This window comes from Copadichromis virginalis, linkage group LG10 (assembly GCF_057382275.1).
Source record: "Copadichromis virginalis isolate Kocher_CV1m ecotype Utaka linkage group LG10, C_Virginalis_male_GT1.1, whole genome shotgun sequence".
Lineage (NCBI taxonomy): Eukaryota > Metazoa > Chordata > Actinopteri > Cichliformes > Cichlidae > Copadichromis > Copadichromis virginalis.
In genome coordinates this window covers 9171763-9193167 of record NC_140627.1, presented here as the reverse complement: position 1 = coordinate 9193167, position 21405 = coordinate 9171763, and the positions used below count along the sequence as shown (strand labels likewise).

General features: G+C 42.3%; 2 protein-coding genes across 2 annotated transcripts in view; one reads left to right on the top strand and one right to left on the bottom strand.

Moving 5' to 3' along the window:
• Nucleotides 1-2879: 2879 nt before the first annotated feature.
• Nucleotides 2880-13185, top strand: adora2b (adenosine A2b receptor). The gene is made up of 3 exons (XM_085469699.1): nt 2880-3001; nt 3158-3635; nt 12034-13185. The coding sequence occupies exons 2-3, from the start codon at nt 3313-3315 to the stop codon at nt 12755-12757; spliced, it is 1047 nt and encodes a 348-aa protein (XP_085325825.1). The 5' UTR covers nt 2880-3001; nt 3158-3312; the 3' UTR covers nt 12758-13185.
• Nucleotides 13186-14038: 853 nt separating this feature from the next.
• The window catches only part of zswim7 (zinc finger, SWIM-type containing 7), a 35041-nt gene continuing 27674 nt past the window's right edge, over nt 14039-21405 (bottom strand). The window contains exon 5 of the mRNA XM_085469697.1: nt 14039-16499. Coding sequence (XP_085325823.1) covers nt 16389-16499 — 111 coding nt within the window. The 3' untranslated portion in view covers nt 14039-16388. The remainder of the gene's footprint in view (nt 16500-21405) is intronic.

Sequence of the window (21405 nt, the reverse complement as noted above, 5' to 3'; positions counted from 1 at the left end):
CTTCAGAATACTGTATATACTATGGGCATCACGGTGCTGATCCAGAATCCTTGCATTATTATTTATTACTAGAGCTACAATAATAAAGCAATGAGGAGGGGGAAGTAATAAATATGAAATAATGTATTTATGATGATTCCATTTGTTTCACTATCCACTCTGTGCAGGGGCAAAGCTTATTACATTTTTAAACTGTAGAGATACAATAATCTTACTGCTGTAAAATCCAAATTTTGTCTTATTTAAAATATACATCTAATATAATCTGCTTCTTAATGTATGTTCTTTAAGATACAGCGTGTGTTTTTTAAAATTTTATAATAATGCATAATTATGTGGACATGCATATTAGATCGTTTTTTAGTGAAATATAAGCCCTCCAGAAAGGCAGGAAAAGCCCGGAAACTCACTTTAAAACTAAATATGTTCCCTAAAACGGTGGACAGAGCTACAGACCCATGACAGCCTTACCCAGTGAGCCAGCAGCTATGACCAGCAGTACTTGTGCAGTTAATAAAAGGACAGGTGTGTTCGTCGCGCTGTTGCACACACAGCACGCTCATTTGTTTCAGTTCGTCAGTTGCAACAAGACAGCTTACCAACGTGTACGTAATAAGCTAATACTCCTGGGTGCTATACACTACAGTGTACGCTGTACACCTACTTACTGGTTTTGTCGCATCAGTCTGTATGGAAGAAATATAGTAAGTCTGTATCTCTGAGTTAATTTGTGTTTCTCTTACAGCTCCGGACCGCAAAAAAAATGCGCGTGCTCTTTGTGAGCTCGTTCCCAGCTCGTAACCAGCGCGTTCTGCCGTCAAGGGCGATCATTGGTTAAATGTGATCATGTGACTGATGCAAGCCAGATCCTTTTATTTTATCTAACTGTGATTAATAGTTAAATATTATTGTTGAGGGGCACTGACAGGACTCTGCACGCCCACACACATAAAAAATAAATAAATTTAAAAAAAATGTAAAAGTTGCCTCAACAAAAGGGCACTTTGGGCACTCATCAGGAAAGGGGCGGGTGCTCAAGCCCCCCCCCCCCGTCTGCACGTGCCTGCATAACTGTAACAAAGGTTTTGACGTTTGACAGAACGGGCCTATCCAACAGCCCTGCGACGTGAGAGCTCGTCTCTAACTCAGTGAAAAAGTAGATGATTTTTCCTTTCCTTTCTTACACTTATGCTACCTGCTAATTATCAGCGTTGTTTGTGTGCCAACTGACCGTTAAAAAAAGTGCCAAATTTTCACAGCCAATGCTCTGCTCGTACGAGGACCATCTATGCATGATTTAAGTGTGACCTTTCTGCCTGGGTGCACAGCGTGACCTCTCCTTTCTGTCAACATACTGTTACTAGCAAACCCGTCTAAAACCAGCTTTTGGTAAACTGGCTGAAACGTCGCTCACGCCTTATTCCGAGTGTTTTTAAAGAGTTGGGCTTTTCTTTGAGCCAAGCTTTGTGGCGCATAAAGCATTTTCAACTGATAAGTTTCAGTTTTTCCTTACAGAATGGACAAACAATAGTTGTAATGAAGTAACACTTAAAGAGTTCCTGAATAGTTTTCTTAAAAAAAATGTTTTATGAATACAGATTGATCGCTATTTGCTTTGTGTACAGTATTAAGCACTGCCTGACTTGAACCATCATGCTGTGTCCTCCTTCGGTCTCTTAATGCTTTCCATTAAAATCCTCTGAACTATGGTTACTGCAGCTGTTTGCGCAACAGGTTTGTATCTGTATTCTGCATGCTGAAGTACAAAAGAGAGCTTCTAAGAGCTGAGGACTCAACACTTTCTCTCTGGTATACAGGCAAGCCTCTGTTTGCAGATGCCCTAATGTTTTAACAGGTCAAATTGTTATTTATTTGGCAGACATACATACTACAGAGCGAGAACGTGGACAGATACAGTATGCAGCAGTTTTCTATTCTTACATGTCTGATGATATTGCTTAATAAAGGAATTTCAAGATTTTTTTTTAAATCATTGTCAAGTTCAAGTTCTTTTTTTTTTTTCAGTAAAGCCTCCGTTTTAGTGAACCAGCCTTCACCCTGTGTTTTAAATGCGCTCCAGTGACCGCTGTGTTGCTATAAAGGTTTTAACTGCTTCCCCACTGCGCACATTAAAGTTTTGTGCCAGAGCCCACTTACATCAGGGTAAGTGGGAACTATCGGGACGCATTCCCTGCTTTCGACAACACGCCTTTTCTACGTTAAAATATTTCTGTGGGAGTCGTTTCCCATGAAGTATGGGGCTATTTAAATTTAACTGTCTGAATGCAGTAACTGATCGTTGTAACCCAGCTGTACATCCTTCCTCTAAGTAATATTTTCCCACAGCTGTCCCTGTGTGCATCCAAAAGGTAATCCTGACCTTAAGAGGATTACGCATGGATCAATAACAGACTCGACTCTGAAAGAGGGAAAACTTTACTTTGTCTGCACAGAAAGAAATCTCTCTCCTTTGCATATAAACTATGACTTCATCGCACGGGTTGACGTAAAGAAAATGAGCAACTCTAGTTCTGAGTTTGATTTCTGTGCCGTCCCCGAACGCACTGATTGGAAACAGATGCGCGCGCATGCCATGCACGTAGGCAACCAAAAGCTATTCTTCCGTTAAACGTAATGCACGTGCAGCCCATCACTGAATGCGATTTAATTGGCGCGTAATTACGCACGACGGATTCTCCCGTTTGATTCCACTTTCATAACTGTAACTGCACGCGAGTATGCGTGCGTTTGAAGCGTGTGCGTTTGAGGCGTGGCTTTCAGTGACACAGACACCCCCCCCCCCACACACACACACACACACACACACCTCCTCCCTTCCCCTTTTTTCTTGCGTTTCTCACTCCTCTTGAAAACTACCATTGGGACGGAAGTTGGGTGACACTCTGTCTGCGATACGAATCTACAGATGCCGCTTAAACGCTCTGCAGATCGCCCGATGTTGGTGTTATAAGAGCCAGAGACGATGAAAAGGTTCATTAAGGTGGGTAAAAATGTTAATTGTGTTGACTTTTTTAAAATGATTGCAACAGGCAGGAGGTTTAACGCAGTATTAAACAGCTATTATAGGTTTGTCAACTTTGCGGTGAGGATAAGTTCCTGATGTGTGGAGAAAAAAGTAATCCTTTCTTTTCTACAGATGGCTGATTTTGCAGTTCGCACGTGTGGAATATTTTTGGATTACTTCAGAAAGACTTGTTTTCTCCCCTGGGACTAGAATCGGTGTTGTGGGTGACCGTCTCCTCTGCCAACAGCCTGCAGCTTTCAGTCCTTTTCCCCCCACACTTTGCTGAGATGATTACGTTCTTTTACATCGTGATTGAAGTAGTGATCGCTGTTCTTTCCGTTTTCGGCAACGTACTGGTGTGCTGGGCTGTTGCGATCAACACCACTCTGAAGAACGCCACCAACTATTTTCTGGTATCTCTGGCTGTGGCTGATATTCTCGTCGGGTGCCTCGCCATCCCCTTTGCCATAACCATCAGCATCGGCATACCCCTGGACTTTTATGGATGTCTCTTCCTTGCCTGTTTTGTCCTGGTGCTCACTCAGAGTTCCATCTTTAGTCTTCTGGCTATTGCAATTGATAGATATCTAGCCGTTAAAATCCCTCTCAGGTGAGTGTTCATTTTGTCTGTCAGATTAATCAAGAAAGAAAGAAAGTTAGTTTTACAGCTGGGATCCCTGCCTGAACAAATCAGTGTGAAGACACTGAAACATCAGACCAGAATAATGATTCATTAAGGCTTTATTTACTTTTAAGTTCTTCAGGCAGTATTTCCTAACAGGAATGGTACATGTGTTTAATGCGCCCTGGAAGTTTGATATTTTATTCACATACTTGCTTTCATTCTCCCATATCTTCATAAAAGAGCTGAAAGTAAGTGCCCTCAACTATGCCATGTAGAAAAAGAGAAGCAAAGATCAGTATCAGCTCCGTGACCTTGTGATTCAGTTTCTTGCTGAGCTCATTGCCCCGTGTAAGAATAGCTTGGTTAAAGCCTAAGTCTGGAATGATAATCAGATGGCTTTAACAAACACTTTGAACTGACCCTTTTCACCCTGGGTTACATAATCTTAAGGTTGTCGAGTCAATGCCACCTTTCTGCATGCGCTTGGTTTCAAATCTGCATCATCTGAGTGTTTGGTCCTGTTCCTTTAGCTGATCCCCAGCTGATGTTTCCATCTGAAACCCCGCAGCTCGTGAAAAATGCAAAGATAAGTCATGCAAATGTATGATGTGACACATCAGGCGAAGCTGTGAGATCAATACCTGCCAGAGTGTGTCACTTCTCCTGAACTTCATGGCAAGGCCGCTAAGCTCCACAGCGCAGCCCCTGAAAGTGCCTGCAGTCCACATGAGGAAAAACGTAGAGATGAGCTGCCAGCAGGGACAAGAGCGCTGCTGCCTGACATTTCTTCGAATAGGAAAAAAGCAACAAAAAACCCCCCAAACAAACAAGCTTTATTATCAGATGGGGATTGTCTCTGTGCTGGTGGTGGTGTTCTTAGCGTTTCACCTTGTTAGTGAGTTAGACAACAAGCAGTGTAGTGACTGTTGTGAGAAGTGGATGTTGTTTTTGCTGCAAGGCTGTGTGACTGAAATGTGCTGTCATTTCCATTATACTCAGATGCTGGCAAGAAAGGACAGTTTGACACTAGTCTGGGATGAAAGTTGTCTGCCACTAACCTTGTGAAACCCCCCTTCTGTGCTTCTATTTTCACCCTACAGATGGAAAATGACATTTATCATGTTTTACATCCTCATAGAGAAATAGGACTTTGACTGCCTTTGAACTTCCAGCAGCTCCATACGTTCCCTGTGAACAGTGCTCTCCATGACTTTCATAGATTGAGCTTGAACTGAAATGTACATACTGTACTTTTCATAATAAGATCAATGTGCGTTTGCCAAGCTCACATTGTCCATACACTTGTGTGTGTGAGTTTGGTCAGTCTGACAGCCCCTGAGGACGAAATTCTAACTCAGATAAAAGTGTTTTTGCAGATGTTTTTTTTTGGAAGTGAAAGGCCAGCAGCAGATGTTTTAAGCCCCACGAGATAACAGAGCTGCACACCCACTCAATGCCCGCCTCAAGCCCCCGGCTTCCCTGTTTGTCATTATAAGAAAAAGACCCTCTGGCTATTTTGTCCCTCTGTCCTGTAGGTTTCAAATGAAAACAAACAAACAAAAACAAAACAAAACTTTATGCACATCATTGAGCTCAAACTATGATCCCCTCCCACGGCGGCAGGACAGCCCCCACTGTGGTCTGTGAATGCAAGCCCCCTCTCGCCTCGGGCTGCTGATTTTAAACTGATCATGTTTCATAAAGTTAATGGAGCGTTCCTTGTCTTGGTTCCAGCACATGTGTATGTTTACTGGGTGTGGTAAAGTGTTGGTGTTGTTGTAAATCCAGCTTTAGTTATGTTACAAATGATGAAAAATGCATGGCTGTATTAGGGGCTGAAGAACCAGGAAAGGCTCTTTTGATGGCTGGAGTTCAAACAGCTGATCCATATTTATGGATTGTACTCATGGAGAATGATGGGAAAACAGGGTGTAGATGGAAAAAATGCTTAAAGATGCAGGCATTCAAAGAGGGATGGAGCACTCTCTGAATTTAATGAAGGATGAGTTATGCACAACAAATGCAAGTGAGTCAGTGAGTCCCGAAATGGATCAACTGTAGAGTCTGGAGAAACCATCAACACTGGTTGAATTGCAGAAAGATTCTCAGACTATGGTTTGAAGAAGAGTGTGTCTCAGTCTGATTTAAGACTAATGTGGCATCTGTGGCTCATGTCAAACGATCAAAATCTGATGTTTATCTCACCACAAGAGCAACAGCACTTACGCACAAGGACCGATTAGTGCAACATGAACAACATTTGGTAAATACACATATTAGAGTTGGGTGATAAGCTGGATACCACGCTGGTGTCTGTGTGCTGAAACTGCAGCTGGGAGAAAGTGAAAGCGAACTGGCTCAGTCCCGAAGCAACAAAACCTGCCCGCCGGCACCTCTGAAGCAAACTAATTAACCTGCTAGATCTCATTTGTTTAATCTGTGTGAAACAGGGAAATACAACACGTGGCTCAAGCTGTACACTTAACTCACAGATATGAGTGTTGTCAGCTTATTCTCTAAGGGAATACCGTTAATTACCAAAATGTTCCCCTGCTCTTTTAGCAATGTTTCAATCTTCTTTTGGTGACTCACCAAATAGTATCTGCACTTTACCGTTTCATGGGTGTGAAATAAAGGCACCCCAACATAAAAGGTCATGTTTCAAAAAATAGACATGGAGGGAAGTATCGCTTTAGTTGTGAGTCAGCAAAGTGCAGGAAATACGGTGCTGAGTCAATCTTCCCAATGAAGCTTTACAGAGAGGTTACATCTGCGGGATAACGACTCAGCGATTATGTCTTTATTGGAGTGAAAACTCTTTACAGATTCAAATCTGTTTACCTTATCTGCTAATTATGTAATGGAGATGCTCTGTACACACCATTCGTCATGCAAATGCCGCACAGCCCTGTTTGCATGTATGGTGGCAATCTGACTGAAGTTTAAAAATCTCCTGTTTTCTGCTGTGAACAACCCACCTCTTAGATTGTTTTTGAAGCTGGGCTACAGACACAGCCATACATTTAGCTGGGTATTGTTAGTTTAGACTGTGTGTGTGTATGTGTAGGTTTGTGTAGTCTGGTATAGGCCAGTGGCCCCAGGGCGGAAGCACATTGACAGGGATGAGAGGAGAGATGTATGGAAAATGGGCCGGGGAGTGTGAGTGTGTGTGTGTGTGTGTGTGTGTGTGTGTGTGTGGGCGGGGGGGAGCACAACACAGATAGATGCCACCATGCTGTCGTCATGCCAAAGCTAATCCGTTCAGCCAGTCGCTGCTTCCACACAGAGAAAGAGAGAGTGGGAAGTGATGTCCAGGAGATGGACCCTCTGGGAAATGGACCCTGTCCTGCCTGCTGTACTTTGCGATTAACACTCGGAGGGAGCAGCGGATGGAGAGGAACATGGGAGAGTGGCGGTGGAAGTGAGAGTAGGAGTACAGGTCATCGTGCGCTCTGAAGCTTCCTCTCCTCCCTCTTTGGCCAGAATGCTGTATTATTCATGGACCTCAGGGCACCCGCTCATCACTCTGCAGGGAGTCCAGGATGCAGACAGCGCTGCCGCACCATTGATGAATAACTGATTGTTCAGACTGGAGCCCGAGCGTTAGTGAGGCTGCTGTAGGTTCAGAAAGAAAAACAAATCTGTTCACAGTATGCTACGAAATAAATAGGGCAACTGTCAATTAACTTTCTAGCACCAAACTTTTTAGCAGTGGTGAAGAAAAGGCCACACCATTGTCTGCCCAGCTACATGTGCAGGAGAGAGTTCTGAGGCTTGTGGGAATATCAGCTGACCATTAGCCAACCAGTAGTTGTAGATGACTACGAAGTATTACAACACAGGACTTCTTTTTCCTCCAAACACCCACTGTTAGGTAGACTGAACTAGTGATTAAGAAAGTGTGCTGTTACATTAACATGACTTTAATTTTACTAGCAAACTCCCTAAGGGAAGCCGCATGTATTGCAAGCTGAGCATACTTCCTCATCATGTCTATCTTTACAGCCTGTGGTCGGATGGCACCGCTGTTATTTTTACAGTGGTTCGGAAGTCTTGAATCACCCTTTATTTCTTTACATTTTGGAGGGGAAATGGTTACAGGGATTTACCAAAACGTGCAAACCTACACGAAAATACAGAATAAATGTCAAAAACAGAGTTTGTACAATTCCAACAAGCCTGAAAGTCAATATTTGATATGATCAGCTTTATCCTTTAACACAGCCTGAACTCTCTTAGCTCCACCCTGTCAAGATGACTTCACACTGCTTCAATAACATTGAGGTCCGGGCTCTGGGGAGCCCAATCCATAACTGATGGTGCTCGTCTGTGTGTTTTTCCACTGCCCACAACGGAGAGAGCTTCACTTTTTAGCTGATAACTCTTTGGGAATCACCTTGTTGGTGCAAAAATACTATTTTATGCAAGCCAAATACTTGAAAAAGAAATTGGAACAAATGATTTTTGCGACAGGTTAAATTGTAAATGGCCTGTATTTATATAGCGCTTTACCAGTCCCTAAGGACCCAAAAGCGCTTTACATATCCAGTCATCCACCCATTCACACACTGGTGATGGCAAGCTACATTGTTGTTAGTGACAAAGTGCCTGAAGGCACAATTTATAATTGCCTCCTTACTAAGTGCCTTTAGTAAGGAGTAAATACCTTTTTTATTCTTCTTAAAGGTCAATGTTGAGCATCTTAACAAACAAAAACAACTAAATAAACATTCCTCAGGACTCAACTGAAAATGAGTGAAAAAGCTGCCAATGTCCAAAGGAAAACTTCTCTGTTGCTCAAAACCACTTGAAAAAAGTTTGCTTGGAACCAAATATTTAAATAATTGAGGGGTGGTTCAGGATTTTTGCACAGTACTCTGAATCCCATAAAGAGACCAGGGTGATCATGGAAGACACATAATTAAGTCCACAATTTGTAAAGGCTTGCTTTACATAGCCAGTAGGCCATGCAAAGAGTGGTGAGAAACAAAAAACACATAAAGCATGCTAGTGACCGTTTTTGCCACGACGTACCAGAATATCAGCTTCAGTGCTCTCTGGAAACAGTTCTCTGGACGTTTACTGGAGGGATGAATGCAGTTTCTCCAAAAGATAAGCCCTCCTTTGGTGCTCGGATGGTGGTGGTGAAGGAGAGTGCTGTCTCATGTGTAGTCCTAAATGTCCTACAGGCATTTAATTCCCATAAAATGTAATGACTGTGAAGACCCCAGTGTATGAGTCACATCAGACCATGCAGTGACCACCCCCCCCCATGCCCTATGGATACAACAGACCACTCCCATCAGGGTAGAAATGTTGCATCACAGGGTAAAGGTGATTACTCAGAATAACTTCATATTGATTTGCAGTGACCCTAACCCTCTGAAGGGACTAGCAGACCTAAACCACACCCCCACAGTAAAGCGAAGACAAAAGATCCTCTCACCATACAGACAGGGATGCATCGTTTCGATCTAAAATATCCCTCCGCTGTGGATTTTGCTTCTCTCCTGCCCATTTTGGCCTTGAAAAGATCTCTTTTTAAAGCACTGGACTATTGTTGAGCTGCAGTTAAGTACTAAGACTTTGACTCTGTAACTGTCTGTTGATGATGACCTCCTGAACTGGCAAATGTGAAAGCTCATATCTGCTTCAGATGACCTGTGAGAACAATGTGAGTGATGGGGCCAGACACTAGGTGAACGTGTCCCCCCTGAAACAACACGATCATTTCCTCAATTTGTCTCCCTCACTGGCTATTTGTGGCCCTTTGTTAGTGCGTGTTAGCATCTGCACGGACCTTTCTTTCACCCTTGGCTGCTTACAGTGTGTCTGGTTGGTTCAGGCATCCAGGATGTGAGAGCCTAATGGGATGCGAGGACAGTGAAAAGCAGAGCAGAAAAGGTGGCGGTCAGCTCAGGAGGCCGCAAACATCACTGTGTTCAGGAAATGGGACAGAAAAAAAATGGAGAATGAAGAAAACTGGGAACTTTGCAGGGGATTAACACCTGAACCATGTTCAGTAGTTTATTTGGAGTGTATAAGCTGAATGAAGCGTAAGTGAAATTGCAGCTAGGGTGTAGTTGCCATTTGTCAGGCATCTTGTGTGCACACTACTCAGACAGAACCCTCAATTACATCAGTGAGAGCACTCCTGAAGCAGACTACTTCCTGTTGTGCCTCACATGTGAGAAAGGACAACTTTAAGCAGCTTCCCGGACCAATTTTCCCCACACTGTCCACAGACAGTCCATGTGCGGCAACAGCATGGTTAACAGATCATTTCTCACATGCACAATTTGATTTATCAATAATATATATCAGTAATGGCTTACTAATATAAAGTTAATGTTTATTTTTAAAAAGGGCTTATTAGTCATTGACTAATGATTAGCTCATTATTAGCTAATGGCTTAAGAATGACCTTTAAGTTCTCATTATCATACAGCGCGTTGCAGAAAAAAAGTCACATTTTAAGTTATGATATATTGTGGTCATGTACTGCGCAGCAGGCGAGGTCACATGGATTTTCTGTGACACCCCCACCTGTGTTTTTGTGTGTGTGTGAGTGGAAGGGGGGTTGTCAGTATGTGTGTGAGTCATTACCACACACTCGCTTGAATCACTTTGAGGAAACAGCAAATTGTGCTTCAAGCGCATCTCACATGATGGGGACAAAAACGGGACGACGGGAGTGACTCAACCGCGCATTTGTGATGCACGGCCTCACACACATGCAGTTATTCATTTCATATCCACAAGCCACGAAGACGGTTGTATGAGAAACACACATTATCTTGTTGTCAGCTCAAGACTGATTTAAATAATAATAAAATCGGCACCATTTCAAACGTCTGTCACTTTAGTGGTCTGCTGGTGCAGCCTGTGAAACAGCATCCGAGCGCAAACACGTGAACAGGCTTAAGTTTAGTTTCGGTTTTGTACTCGTGGAATTAATTTAAGCACAGCTGTGTGTGAGAAACACTCAGAGATAGCAGCAGACTCAATGCTTTCACTCTGAAGCCGACAATGTGCTCCTGATCAACGTGCACCGCCGCAGTTACGCTGCGCTTCTGTACAACACCGAGAGGATATGGAAAGGCTCTGACTGTTTATCTTTTTTTGTCTTGTTTACAGTGGTGTCATTTTAGAGTAGAATCTGAGCTGTGGTTTCCACTAGTCACACACCATCACTGCAAATTCAAACAAGATGACAGGATGTACTGGGATTAGAAAGGTCCTCATCAGGATGTACAAAATCAATAAAAAACAAACAAAGATGCATTTATGTATCTTTGATTCACTTTCACTGCTGTATATAAAGTAATGCAAGTGGTCTCAAATTAAATTGTAATGCATCTGTTGTAATAATAATCTACTACTACAGAATAAATACCAAGTTGGAGACCATTCTACTGCATTGATGAGTTCTTGTAGGGAATTGATTTTGAATTGGTTTTAACAACCACTAATCATCACTAAACCAAACATCTGTGCGCGCACACACACACACACACGTGTATATATATAAATAAATACATTTTGGAGCTTTATACAAAACCAACGCTGAAAACCAGTAAAGCTTAAGTTGGTTTTCTTTTACATTTTTGCTTATATGCATATTTAAACCTTTTATTTTGTTGGTGTGGTTGTACATTACGGATTTCCACTGCAAGTAAGACAAAAGTTTACTATTCTCTACCAGTTTTTCCCCTTTGTTGTGTCCCAATTCTTCTTGGGGGATGCATAATTTTAAGTCTTCTTAAATAAACAACACCAACAATAAACAGCTAGGTTGTTAATATTGTTAAGAACACTATATATGAGGTGTGTGTTTGTGCAGGTAATCCCTGTGACCGAAAAGCTCTTACTTCAGATTGCTCTAAACCAGGGGTGCCCAATCCCGGTCCTCGAGAGCTACCGTCCTGCAGCTTTTAGATGCATCCTTGTTCCCACACACCCGAATCAAATGAATGGCTTGTTATCAGGACTTTGCCAAACATGATGGCATGCTGAAGAGGTAATCAAACCATTTGATTCAGCTGTGTTGGAGTAGGGATGCATCTAAAAGCTGCAGGATAGTAGCTCTCGAGGACTGGGATTGGGCAGCCCTGCTCTAAGCACTTGACTTCTATGTCAGTAAGACTGTATATTGCGAATACAGTCGCCTTAAATAACCAGCTCTGGTGGTGAGCATCTACCAATCCTCAGCTGGCAAGTGAAGGGATCCAGCTGTGGATGAACTGTGGGGTTGTAATAAGATAAATACAGATTGTTTTTAACTGTGAATCACACACAGCTGCAGTAAAAGAATAATAATGTCCCTTTAAGTGTGATATTTGTGCAAAACCTCAGTCAGTAATCTCTGCTGTGTTTTGTCCAGGTACAAGGAGCTGATGACGGGTAAAACTGCCAGAGAGATCATTGCTATTTTATGGATTCTCTCCTTTATTATTGGCCTCATCCCATTCTTTGGATGGAACTTGAAGTCTAAGAAATGTGGTAACAACAGCTCTGACACAAGCAGCACTATGAATGCTAGCATCACAGCAGCGCCGAGTGCCACGGGGGACTTGCCACGGAGCTGCAAGCTCACGTGCTTGTTTGAGAGCGTGGTAGACATGCATTACATGGTGTACTTTAATTTCTTTGTCTGCGTGCTGCTGCCACTGCTCATCATGCTGGGCATCTACCTGAAGATATTCAACGTGGCCAGGAAGCAACTGAGGCAGATCGAGCTGAAATGCGTGGGCAACGGCGACAGCCAAAATCACGGGTTGCTGCAGAAGGAAATCCGAGCTGCCAAATCCCTCTCCATCATCGTGGGACTGTTTGCCATTTGCTGGCTGCCTGTCCACATCCTCAACTGTGTCACGCTGTTTTACCAGAAGCTACAGCTGGAGGTCGTCATGTACGTGGCCATCATTCTGTCCCACGCCAACTCTGCAGTAAACCCCATCATCTATGCTTACCGAATCAGGGACTTCAGGGTCACATTCCGCAAGATCCTGAGCCCCTTTACATGCAAAAAGGAGAAGTCCCTCAGCTCCAATGGCAGCAAACGCAACAAAGACCAAATCAACATGACCATCGACCCTCTGCTATAGGGAACCGTACAGGAGTATTATCTGTGTCAATTGTTGTTTTAGTCTTGACTTTCCCAGTTTTCTAATGTTTACAGAACAATGGTATGATATGTAAAGATGTCAAACGCGCCTTGAATGTGGACATTTAATTATGAACAGTGCAAAGTATCAGGGGCCAAGCAATGATATGTTTCATAGCAAGTCTTACAAATCTTTTCTATTGTGAAGGATACACACACACACACACACACACACACACACACACACACACACACACACACACACACACAGGGGTGCACATAAGTGGTCCACAGGTGCGCATTCGCTGTCAAAATAGAAGATGCGCACCAAATAAGAAATTGGAACGCGTGTTTGCATCCATATAAAAGGCACTGTGTTTGTCCGCTACAGTGGGATTTTTTATTTTTATTCATATATATATATATATAAATATATATATATATATATATATATATATATATATAAATAAAAATTTATTTATATATATATATATAAATATATATGGACATTATTAACATGTCCATATATAAAGCTAACTGGATTTGTTGGACTGTGAATGGGATCCAAACTAAGAAAAATTACTGCTTATCATCTTTATGTTGGATTATCATTTTGAATCCAACATAATGTTACAACTGCAAACACTCCTCTTTACTGCCATTATATTTTATATTGTCAACATTCAGTGCCACTGTTTATTAACTTATTTATTACAAAAATATATATCTTTGAGAATGTAAAGTTCAAAAAACAAACAAACTTGTGTGGCTACATCTGTACTTGTGGACCTAAAAGGTACAGTATGTCCGTGGTTACTTTTGGCTTGTGAACCTTTAAAAGTTGAGCTCACACTCTTACTTATCACACCTTAGTATGCAGACAGATTGTTTTTATAGTTTTTATTTAATTATAGGAGGAGCTAAAAAAAAGTAACTTTCATATCAATTCAAAATTAGAGTCAGATAACAAATGTAACATCTGTATGAAGCAGAAATGTTCTCAATGTTGTCTGCTGCTCAACTGCTCAACTCAACTAAGTGCCAGTGTTTGCAGGTGTTCTTGTGAGTGTGTGTGTGTGTGTGTGTGTGTGCGCGTGCGCAAGCAGAAGAGCTCGGCAGTGCAGAGATGGAAGAAAAATGCACTTTTCTGCTTTGTGGAAGTTATGGTAACTGATTTAAAAAACAAAAACAACAAAACAGGGAGAAATGGAAAAATTAAAACAACATTTTTTTTTCCACATGAATCACGATTCATAGCCACAGGGTCTTTTTGGGGAGAGGGGCAAAAATTAGCTCTACTCCAGTGGCTATTATACTGAGTAAGCACTTTCTGGCTCCTAGAAGTCGTAGTTAGAGGACCACTTGGAATTACCAGGATTTCTGCATTGATTACTTGCAGGGTTTAGTTTCTGTAGCCAATGTGAAAATTCCAGATAAACACAGATGTTAATAATGTCCATAGACTCTTGGCCCATAAGTGTTACTGGATACCCAAGTTGTCTAGTGTTTGATATCCATTATCCAACTTTAATTTGGTGTTACTCCCAGTTTCTTCTTTTTTTTTTCCTGCAGGGAAGAGACGAGCAACACTTTGGAATTTCCTGTGCGTATCTCTGAGACTTTTTTGATTGAATCTCTTTTTTTTGGGGGGGGGGATTTTCAAAGTCCTATAACCCACACCCTCTCATCTCCTTAACTGGAGAACCTTTGTCTTCAAGTAACTTTTAGAGTAGTTGTGAGCACAGAAGTGCAGTTAGGTTTTCCGCCCTGGCACTGTGAGCGATGAAAGTACAGTCATTTCTTTGTAACCACTTTATTCAGATTCTGTGCATCTATATTTGTGACCTAGATAAAGATCAGACCATGTTTCATGGAGAATCGATATAGAAATCCTTGTAATTCCAAAGGATTCACCAACCTTGTCTTGCAGCTGCAGAAAAATAGCACAATTTGATTTGAGCGAAGGCAGACCCATTAATATGATGCAGTTCAACACAACACGTGTGGTTGTGCTCTGCATGATTTACATTTTCAAATGCTCAGGAAGAGGAATAACTGATTGCACCCTTCATGGAAACATTGCATCTGTGCAAAGCTGCTTTCTATTGAGCCACATGATGACATACTGTAGATACTGTAGCAGACCTGAAAGCCAAGTCAAACTTGATTCTTCAGATCATTGCAATTTGATTTATTATTCTGTATCCAAGCAATTAAAGGCATAAAGCATCACTGCTTTGATTTATTTGGGAATAAATGAATGTGACTTGCCTCAGGAGTACAGCTGACAATGCCCTCCCCCACATAGACAGTCTCAGCTGGAATCCCGAGGCCCTCTTAGTGAAGCCAGTCGTCAAGACTGCACCGACATTAGCTTTTTAATTTAAGTAAACATGGCCATTTTAACTGAGTCTAACTGAAGTAAAAAAAAGAAAAAGAAAAAAAGAATAAAGGATAGGGTAACACTAGAGAAATAATTTGTTACACACTCTCAGTGGTGCTCATAGTGCAGCAAACCTCACAGAAGTGTTGCTGTAACTTTCAAAGCTCAGCATATACAAGAGCATGTAAGATTAACCAGAGCACAGCGGTTTTATTTGAATTCTCACACCTTGAGTGAAAATGAGCAGGTGTTTTGGTCAACAGAGACCCATCACTACACAAATGCACTGACATTTCTGATCATTTCCTGTTAGCTGTGCTTCACTGGTGGTGTCGAACCACGTTTTGTTGATGTTAAAACAAGCGTAGCGTCTGCCTCCAGTGCTTCATTATCTCTCCCACTTCATTTGCTTTTGTGTGTAGTGATCCACCTCTGACTAAATTCAAGGGCTAAAATACAGGAGTGTGCAGTGTTTAGTACATTCCAATGGAGACATCTACACTGTAAATGCACTGTAACGTTGTATTACTGTCTATGTTGACTGATGTGTGTAAAAAAAGAAAAAAAAAGAAAAAAGTACTGTAGGTGTTCAGCTTTTCTCAGCCAGCTATCGATGTCAAACTATTGCCTTCTTTTTCAAGTTCAACAGTAAGTCGAAATAAGTTGACTGAATTCAACATTCCTGCCTTTCATTTCGAAGTACCTGTCTGTCAGAGTTGCTACTAATCAGGAAAAACTTCCTCTGTGGTCAAGCTGATGTTCAAGTTTTCCAGAGGCCATTCTTTGGTTTCTCCAACAAAACTGCTAACTGATATTGCTATTTAACATGATAAAAGCTGTATGTATGGTGAACTATTTTGTTAATAAAGGCAATGTTTATATTGTTAAACGCCAGCTTTTTCCCCCCCAAGGTTAAAATTGCAAACCATGTGACAGTCTAAATTTCCCACACTGGAAAGCTTCTTAAGTGCTTTCAGTATGAAGATGCTGCCTCATGAACTGACAGTTTCAGATAAAAGGAGACCAAATATAGAGCAGTCCATATTCAGCAAACAGATGTTATTTCCTTGAAAACAGATTAAGAACTCTTCCAAAAGAAAAGATGAATAGAACAACATCTGTGGTCTTTCAGAGAGACATAACAGCGTTCCCTGCTGTGTCATGAATGTCACTACACTGGCTTCTATCCAGGATGCTCGGTGCTCCGGTGCATGCCTCTGCAGGGCCAGGTGTGTCGATCTACCTGCAGTCACGGGTCCATCGTCCCACTGAGCAGCAGGGACATCTGCTGATCAGATACGCTTTCCTGCTGAGTCGCAGCCATAGCCTGACTCAGGTACACAGCCAGGATATGTTTGCACTGAAAGAAAAGATCGCAGACACAGATTCATTAGATTAACAGCAGAGCTGGTGTGATTAATGAGACGGATATGAAGCTGTAATGACATGCCAGTAATTTAAATTCAAACATCTCATGTATACACCAGACTAGAAAGGAGCAGTTTAGTTTGGCTCTAACCTGTTGGGCAGGGATAGCTCAGTAGAGTGGTGACCCCATGATTGGAAGGTCGGGGGTTCGATTCCCCTGAGGTACCCCTGAGCAAGGTACCGTCCCTACACACTGCTCCCCGGGCGCCCAGTGGCTGCCCACTGCTTCACTAAGTGAATGGGTTAAATGCAGAGAGGAATTTCCCCACGGGGATCAATAAAGTATACATTAAATATTCCAATGAACTATTGTATAATACACTGAGCGTATTAGTCAGTAACTTAGAATATCTATATCTAATTAAAAATGTTCATAAATGGAGACACATGGAGAGCAGTTATGATAAAGAGGATTTTATTTGTGTGTGGACGTTTGTGTACAAAATAAGCAGTAATTCCAGTAGCGTAATGTTTGCTGAATAATAAGAAGCTCTGCAGCTCTCAGGATCTGTGAACGTGTTCATTAGCCCCTCTTATTATCAGTATAAGTTACTCATTGATTTGTTTTCCTCTTCAGCCTACTGCGTAGGGCTGGGCCATACAGTGTTGGGAAGGTTACTTTTAAAATGTATCCCATTACAGAATACATGCCCCAAAATGTATTCTGTAACGTATTCCGTTACGTTACTCAATGACAGTAACGTATTCTGAATACTTTGGATTACTTAATATATTATCATGCTTTTTACAACAACGTGAATGTACTATTGCTGTGTGATTTATTACTATTACTGAAGGTCCGCGACTCCGAACTGTAGTAAAGGGACCTCTGACTAATACGGCGGGGTCCCTGTCGGCTCGTAGCCGAAAAATAGCTTTACTTTGTTGTGTGGGTCAACTTTTCTTGCGAGAGACAGAGAGAGGCGTTGAAAGACTGCTCCAACGGAACTTATTGTTTTCGGAGGAAAACATGAACACGGTGTACAGTCGAGTCTTAATAGCTTACTTACAACTGGGCTCGTCAGACACTCTTCTTGGCTGAAGTGGTTATTATTATATTTACATGTTTCCAGCTCCCGTTTTTGCTCGATGACAACTCGTACCTTTCCACTCCCCTTTTTCTCCCTCCCCGCGCTCACAGACACATAACGTGTGTGGCAGTCCATTCTCCCTGCAACACGGACTACACTCCCCATGATGCTACATTCTTTAGAGCTATGCTTGTAGCATTCTGCCTGTTAGCTTAGCACAACAACAACAACAACAACGAAAAGGCGCTCTCTCACCCAGGAAACACACAGTCGCAGAGAGAGAGAGAGAGCGTCGCCCTGTAACCATGGCAACCGTAACGCTGCCGCCTGGAACAACAGAACGTAGCTGTCAAACAAAACCCAAACAGTCCTGACCCGCGACAACATGAAACAGGAAAGTACCGCAGTGTAATCCATTTATTTCAACAAAGTAACTGTATTCTGAATACCACCTTTTTAAACGGTAACTGTAACGGAATACAGTTACTCATATTTTGTATTTTAAATACGTAACGGCGGTACATGTATTCCGTTACTCCCCAACACTGGGGCCATATCATAGCTTTCATGGTATAATGTTGGACAACAATAAGAAAATGAAATATCGCGATAGAATATGGGTAAAACGTGCATGCGCAATGCCTTTGTTTTCATACACACATGGCGGAAAAAGCATGGCGGCGACGGAGAATGAGAAGGGCGAAGGCGGAACGTTGAATGAAACGGATGAATCAGAATTGGTTTGTAAAAATGCTGCAACTTCAGGTTGCTGGTTTGGCTTTCGTCCGTCAGACACACAACAAAGCAGTATTTTTGGTAGCGCATGCTAGCGGGCCATCGTTATTACGGTGTTTTTTAGAAAATACAGCACGCTTAAAATCAATCCTTTGATTTTTCTGAAAATCGACAGTGCCCCTTATGATCCCGTGTGCCTTATGTATGAATTCTGGTTGCGTTTACTGACCTCGAAACGATGTTATGTGGTACACGGCGCTTGAAAATCTGTCAAATGTTTCAGTACGACTTTGCTAAGCTACAAACCCGCACCGCTTGATGGACTGTCGGAGCATTACGACTATCGTAGGCAGGAGCCTCGCGGAGTGATACTTACTGTGCTTCAACATAATATTACTGTATTGTGTACGAATAACTTCTTTTTAAGTTTTGTGGATATTATACATGGTTATGCTGAGGATATGTCGGCCAATTTCCACTGGAAATGCCTTTTGGTTAAACTGTCAGCAAGGAATTTGCATTTCCACTGTTACATTTTTATATAACTTTAATGCACATAAAAAACAGCTGCTTGTTTAAGTGAAAATACATTGATGGTTGGGGTTTTTTTGCACTAATAAAGTTGTGGAGTTGTAAAGTATTTTGTCTAGTGTCAATTATATCGTCAGTTATATCGTTATTGCAAATTTTCAAATGTATATCGTGATAAATACTTTTAGTCATATCGCCCTGCTCTACTACTGCGTGCACTGCAGATCAGCTTCACCTGCACATTAGTCTGTCTGTGGATTTTTTTCCCATCCAGTTCCTTAAAAAAGGAGGTTAAAAATGACCTTAAATTCTAAATCTGCAAAAGCAGAGAAGTTTATTTGGTAGCCTCTCCTGTGAACTGTTTACTAGCACGTGGCTATGGCAGGTGAGCTCCTTTATATGTCCACTGACCTATACAGTGGGGCAAAAAAGTATTTAGTCAGCCACCGATTGTGCAAGTTCCCCCACTTAAAATGATGACAGAGGTCAGTAATTTGCACCAGAGGTACACTTCAACTGTGAGAGACAGAATGTGAAAAAGAAATCCATGAATCCACATGGTAGGATTTGTAAAGAATTTATTCGTAAATCAGGGTGGAAAATAAGTATTTGGTCAATAACAAAAATACAACTCAATACTTTGTAACATAACCTTTGTTGGCAATAACAGAGGTCAAACGTTTACTATAGGTCTTTACCAGGTTTGCACACACAGTAGCTGGTATTTTGGCCCATTCCTCCATGCAGATCTTCTCGAGAGCAGTGATGTTTTGGGGCTGTCGCCGAGCAACACGGACTTTCAACTCCCGCCACAGATTTTCTATGGGGTTGAGGTCTGGAGACTGGCTAGGCCACTCCAGGACTTTCAAATGCTTCTTACGGAGCCACTCCTTTGTTGCCCGGGCGGTGTGTTTTGGATCATTGTCATGTTGGAAGACCCAGCCTCGTTTCATCTTCAAAGTTCTCACTGATGGAAGGAGGTTTTGGCTCAAAATCTCACGATACATGGCCCCATTCATTCTGTCCTTAACACGGATCAGTCGTCCTGTCCCCTTGGCAGAAAAACAGCCCCATAGCATGATGTTTCCACCCCCATGCTTCACAGTAGGTATGGTGTTCTTGGGATGCAACTCAGTATTCTTCTTCCTCCAAACACGACGAGTTGAGTTTATACCAAAAAGTTCTACTTTGGTTTCATCTGACCACATGACATTCTCCCAATCCTCTGCTGTATCATCCATGTGCTCTCTGGCAAACTTCAGACGGGCCTGGACATGCACTGGCTTCAGCAGCGGAACACGTCTGGCACTGCGGGATTTGATTCCCTGCCGTTGTAGTGTGTTACTGATGGTGACCTTTGTTACTTTGGTCCCAGCTCTCTGCAGGTCATTCACCAGGTCCCCCCGTGTGGTTCTGGGATCTTTGCTCACCGTTCTCATGATCATTTTGACCCCACGGGATGAGATCTTGCGTGGAGCCCCAGATCGAGGGAGATTATCAGTGGTCTTGTATGTCTTCCATTTTCTGATGATTGCTCCCACAGTTGATTTTTTCACACCAAGCTGCTTGCTTATTGTAGATTCACTCTTCCCAGTCTGGTGCAGGTCTACAATACTTTTCCTGGTGTCCTTCGAAAGCTCTTTGGTCTTGGCCATAGCGGAGTTTGGAGTCTGACTGTTTGAGGCTGTGGACAGGTGTCTTTTATACAGATGATGGGTTCAAACAGGTGCCATTCATACAGGTAACGAGTGGGGGACAGAAAAGCTTCTTACAGAAGACGTTACAGGTCTGTGAGAGCCAGAGATTTTCCTTGTTTGAGGTGACCAAATACTTATTTTCCACCCTAATTTACGTATAAATTCTTTACAAATCCTACCATGTGAATTCATGGATTTTTTTTTCACATTTTGTCTCTCACAGTTGAAGTGTACCTCTGGTGCAAATTACTGACCTCTGTCATCATTTTAAGTGGGGGAACTTGCACAATCGGTGGCTGACTAAATACTTTTTTGCCCCACTGTACTTGTCAGAGCAGTACTACCTCATCTGTCTTCTTGTGGTCATGCTGGAATCTGCAGAGCACGGGAATGAATGAAATAGCTCTAGTGAGGCAGGGCTACACCCTGCATGCGTCTCATTTTTGACTTTGGGATTGTGAGAGTTCTTTAAAATGAACGTGTCCACCATTTCGCTTCACATTTGGACCGACACAAACTCGTCTCCGCCGTCATCTAAGTGGACGAAGAGTTTGATGAGCATTTACATTTTTCAGGAGGAAAGATATCAATGGCGCTGACGTGCTCATGAGGAGTCTCTATGGTCTGTTGCAGCTCTCTGTTTCTCACACCGATTTTAGCAGCGTCCTCCAGGGAACGGCCTAATGGTCAGAGGACGAGCGAAGATCGTTTACTTGCAGATATTTGGAGCCAAAACAGCTAGCTGGAGCGATGGGAGGTAGACGCCCATCAGTGACCAGACAAAAACAAGTCCTGACCACATCTGTCACACACATGTCACACACATTTCAACATGGGCTTTGTC

What these genes read in the sequence shown, in the direction of transcription:
- adora2b (XM_085469699.1), top strand. Translation starts at nt 3,313, where the DNA reads ATGATTACGTTCTTTTACATCGTGATTGAAGTAGTGATCGCTGTTCTT. An exon ending in GCCGTTAAAATCCCTCTCAG is followed by an intron (nt 3,636 to 12,033) that starts GTGAGTGTTCAT and finishes TGTTTTGTCCAG; the next exon opens with GTACAAGGAGCTGATGACGG.